This window comes from Galeopterus variegatus, unplaced genomic scaffold (genome assembly GCF_000696425.1).
Source record: "Galeopterus variegatus unplaced genomic scaffold, G_variegatus-3.0.2 Scaffold600, whole genome shotgun sequence".
In the NCBI taxonomy this organism is placed as follows: domain Eukaryota; kingdom Metazoa; phylum Chordata; class Mammalia; order Dermoptera; family Cynocephalidae; genus Galeopterus; species Galeopterus variegatus.
This window is the reverse complement of record NW_007726711.1, coordinates 589,160-593,581: the sequence shown is the minus strand read 5'-3', so window position 1 is coordinate 593,581 and position 4,422 is coordinate 589,160. Positions and strand designations below refer to the sequence as shown.

General features: G+C 33.8%; 1 protein-coding gene across 1 annotated transcript in view; it reads left to right on the top strand.

Moving 5' to 3' along the window:
- MAP2 (microtubule-associated protein 2) overlaps positions 1-4,422 on the top strand; it is a gene marked incomplete at its 5' end in the record, with an annotated part of 62,717 nt that overhangs the window by 28,518 nt on the left and 29,777 nt on the right. Inside the window, one exon of the mRNA XM_008570415.1 lies at positions 1,986-2,133. Within this exon, the coding sequence (XP_008568637.1) occupies positions 1,986-2,133 (148 nt within the window). The remainder of the gene's footprint in view (positions 1-1,985; positions 2,134-4,422) is intronic.

Sequence of the window (4,422 nt, the reverse complement as noted above, 5' to 3'; positions counted from 1 at the left end):
TTATATGTAAACTGTACAATTTTTCTGATGAAATCATTGCCGATTACCTGAAAATAAACTTTCTCAATCTAAAAACATAATTTTCCATTATTAGGCTTCAAATATACCTTGTTCTCAAATTCTTGAAACATGATCAAGAGGTGGATTTTATGTACACATTAAAGCTGTGTTTAGTAGAGGAATAATTCCAGCAGGCTCTCAAGATATTTTCTAAATGTGTTATCATTATAAGACCCATGGTTAATTAGAGACTTTATGCATAGAATCCATAATGAATATTTTATCTATAATTTTCTTTAAATAAGAGAATTATAGATAAAAATAATTTTAAAAAATTTAGCCACTTAGTATCATCTTTTCAACCACCAGAAAGAGAGCTTTGCCAATTGCCATTTGTAGTATTCTTCCTATCTTAAAGTTTATTTTATTTGAAAGCAAAAAAGAGCAAAAAACATGGATACCTATTCCAGATCTGATTAATGTAAAGTCAGGTGATTTAACATTATTTATGTTTTTACATATATCAGACATTTTTATATTGTTAAGCTAGTTCCAGCTAAAAAGAAGTGTTTAGTGAAAATCTCTGTTCTCACATGAACGTACATCTCTATCATTGATTATAATCACTTATCATGTGTTCTTATTGAAGATAGATATTTAGCTTTTTGTATATTTATACTTCTTTTTTATTTTCCTTTTACTTTATAGTTTGGTTTATATTATACTTTTGTTTGTTTTCTTTCATGGCTAGAATTCTACTTTGTCAAAGATTCCTGCTTTACAGGGTAGCACAAAGTCCCCAAGATACGGCTCAGCCTGCCCTAGTATGACTATCAGGGCTCCATTTTCTGACAGTTTTTTAATACAGCCCACCTCAGCGGGCTCCACAGACTGTTTGCCATACTCAGAATCAGGGAACAAGGTAAGGAGCAGGACAATAAAAGGTACAGAAAGGAATATAATTTGGGAGAAGGTTATAGGATACAATTCAGGAAATATATAAAAGCAAAAACTTTAAATTCTAAGGTATTTGACATATAAACTATAGACCCTATTAAAAACAAATACAAATTTAAAGTTTTGGTAAACAGCCATAGAGAAAATGTCTATTCTAGATTACTCTCTATTATTATTTTATTATGTGCCCAATTATCTTGTAAAATATCAAATGCAAACTAACAAAACATTTTCTATTACATGTAATATGACATATATAATATATAATATTGCATAGTCTAATAATATCATTGTATATATTATGACAATTTAGACTCAGCATCAGACATATAAGGGTTTAATACTACCTCTGCCACCTACCAACTCCATGATCTTAAAAAGAGTATATAAACTCATTAAACCTGTTTACTCAGCTTTAAAACGTGCACAATATTTTGCAGTCAGAATGAAATCATAAAAAGACGTAAAGTGCTCAGAGTTCCTGTCACACAGATGTACAATATATGGCAGTGGTCATTGTTAGGAATATTGTGCATGCAATGCCCTACTGCCAGTCCTGTCTGAATAATAAGTTATCATGCTAATGAAGATTTTTTTAGTGAAGTTAATAATTTGCTGAAGATCACTGGAGTAAATTTATTTTACCCCTATTATCATTGAGAACTTGAACTTCACAATTATCAGAACTAACTACAAAATAATATTTTTATGAAACCTCTAGGCATATATGATTCTAAGTTGTGAAGGAGAAATGCTTACAAGTATGTGAAATTCATGGTATGTACTTGAAGAAATTTATCTGTCAGAGCAGGACAAAAAATAGCCAGAGCAAGGTAATCACTTCGTATAGTTAAAATAAAGATTCACAAAAACCCGCTGTTGTTTTTGTGTTGCCCAATCAGGAGGAGTACTTGAAGAAATTTATCTGTCAGAGCAGGACAAAAAATAGCCAGAGCAAGGTAATCACTTTGTATAGTTAAAATAAAGATTCACAAAAACCCGCTGTTGTTTTTGTGTTGCCCAATCAGGAGGGACTAACCAAGAGCCCAGAAAAGCGCTCTGCTCTCCCAAGACCTTCCTCCATTCTCCCTCCTCGCCGGGGTGTATCAGGAGACAGAGACGAGAGTTCCTTCTCCCTCAACAGTTCCATCTCCTCTTCAGCACGACGGACTACCAGTAGGTTTATTGCTTTGGCTTCTTTTTTAATCAATTTTATTAAAAATCCTTTAAGTAGAATAGAGCTTATTATGTATTTATATTTTACATTTTAAAAGTAAAACATGCATTAAGAACAGATTATATTTGTCCTATCAGAAAATCTAGACTATAGATGTTTTGAAAATAGCAAAACTATAAAACAATTGGTAGAGAAAATGGGAACATATTGCCCTACTATCTATTAAATAAGATTGAGATAAAGTCATTGTTCTAAGAATATATTTTCTCTCTTTGTTTCAAATTTGGAGCAAAAAAGAAAACTCTAAAGAAATAATTGAGAAAAACAATAGTCAGGGATTTTTAAAATATACGTCTATATAAGCATAAAACTTATTAGAATTGCAAGCTCTAAAATCTAACTGGAAAGTCAACAATCAAAACGTAGGATCCTCTGAAAATGTGCAAGGATTCTCAATTACTTCTTTAGAATTTTCTTTTGTGATCTAAATTTGAAATAAGACAAAATATGTACTTAGAAAAGTGATGTTATCTCAATCTTATTTAATAAATAATAGGGTGATATGTTTCTATTTTCTCTATCAACTCACTTCCCCAGTCATACGACCACATCAAGAAGTAAGAAGCACAACTTTGACTCAGCAGGGGCTTTTCTGCCCACATGCTTTCATGTGCATGAGCTACCAGGCTTCAGATGAGGATCTTTGCACTGCTTCAAGGTTTATTCTCAGCTGCGCCCAACCTGACTGCTCAAAAAATAGTTTTGAGAGAAGACCAGACCTCAGAGTATGAGAGCCACCCATTTGTCCAACAGATGCCCTAAAATGACAGATGTCTACAAGTCAACGCTTAAAGAATAGCACTCTTTAACAGCTGGAGATCTGGAATGTCCTCAGTGTTTAAAATGTTTCCTCGATGCTACAGAGGACAACTTTGTTCATCAGACATGAGAATAGGGTGCCTGAATCGTGCTTTTTATGGTCACTATGCTCAACACATTTTGGGCTCAGTTTAACTATATTTTGAAGTAAAAGTGCACGTATTTTAGAGAATTGGAAATGACTTTGCAACTGGATTATAGTGTTGGTACTATTAATTAAAAGTCTTTAAGTTGAAATCAACAGGTAACCCAACTTACACTGACTTAAACAATAAAGGGAATTCATTGTCTTATCAAAAAAAAAAGAACAAGAAACCTAGGATCCTGCTCAATTTGTTAAGAATTTGCATTCCAAATGAGCTGTAAATGTAGAAGTTCTGTGCAGTAGCTTCAGTTTCTTTTGATTGCTGGCCCATAATCAACTGAATGGCAATTATGACAGTTTGTCCAATATTCCAATCGTTACACATTTATATGTTGCATAGCTACTAACCCTGTCCAGTAAAGCATGGATTCAAATTATTTTTATAAGTATTTTCTGTTACAACAAACATAGCTACCATTATTGGACACATATAGATGCTAAACTCTTAAGTTACATTTTTTACTCAATTTAATTAACAGTGCTGATGGTTAGAAATTAATAACCTCAATTCAGCCTTTTAAGGTACATTTTTTACTCAATTTAATTAACAGTGCTGATGGTTAGAAATTAATAACCTCAATTCAGCCTTTTAAGGAGAAGACTGACCTTTTAGAGAGGGTAAGTAACTTGTCCAATCTACACAGCTTGCAGGTGTTTCAATTTGGTTTTCAGCCAACTGATAACTTCACAAGCTGTCCTCTTAAAGTCCGTATTTACTAGACAACTGCTAGTACTAGAGAACTGCTCTATAGAATCTCTTGGAGATTAATATCTCTGTCATTTAAAAGCCATTATAAAATGGTGAGAGTTTCTACTACTATCACATTATAGCTGATTTTATCACTTATTTTTAAAAGTATTTAATAATAATTGGCCCACTTCAAATGTAACTATTTGCATGACACTTAAACAGTGTTTTTGCCTAAAATGAAAATGTTTATTATAATTAGGGCAATTGTGTCCAACACCACTTAGTTTCATGAAGTATTAGCATCTTTTGAAATATGTTCTTGCGGGCCGGCCCGGTGGTGCACTGGAGAGTGCGCCGCTTGGGAGCGCGGCAGTGCTCCTGCTGAGGGTTCGGATCCCATGTGGAGACCGGTTTCCGCTCACTGGCTGAGCACAGTGCGGGTGCAACACCAAGGGTTGTGATCCCGTTGCCAGTCCCCGGTACAGGTGCGACACCGAGGGTTGCGATCCCGTTACCGGTCAGTAAAAAAGACAAAAAGGAAAAAAAAAAAAAGAAATATGTTCTTGGAACAAG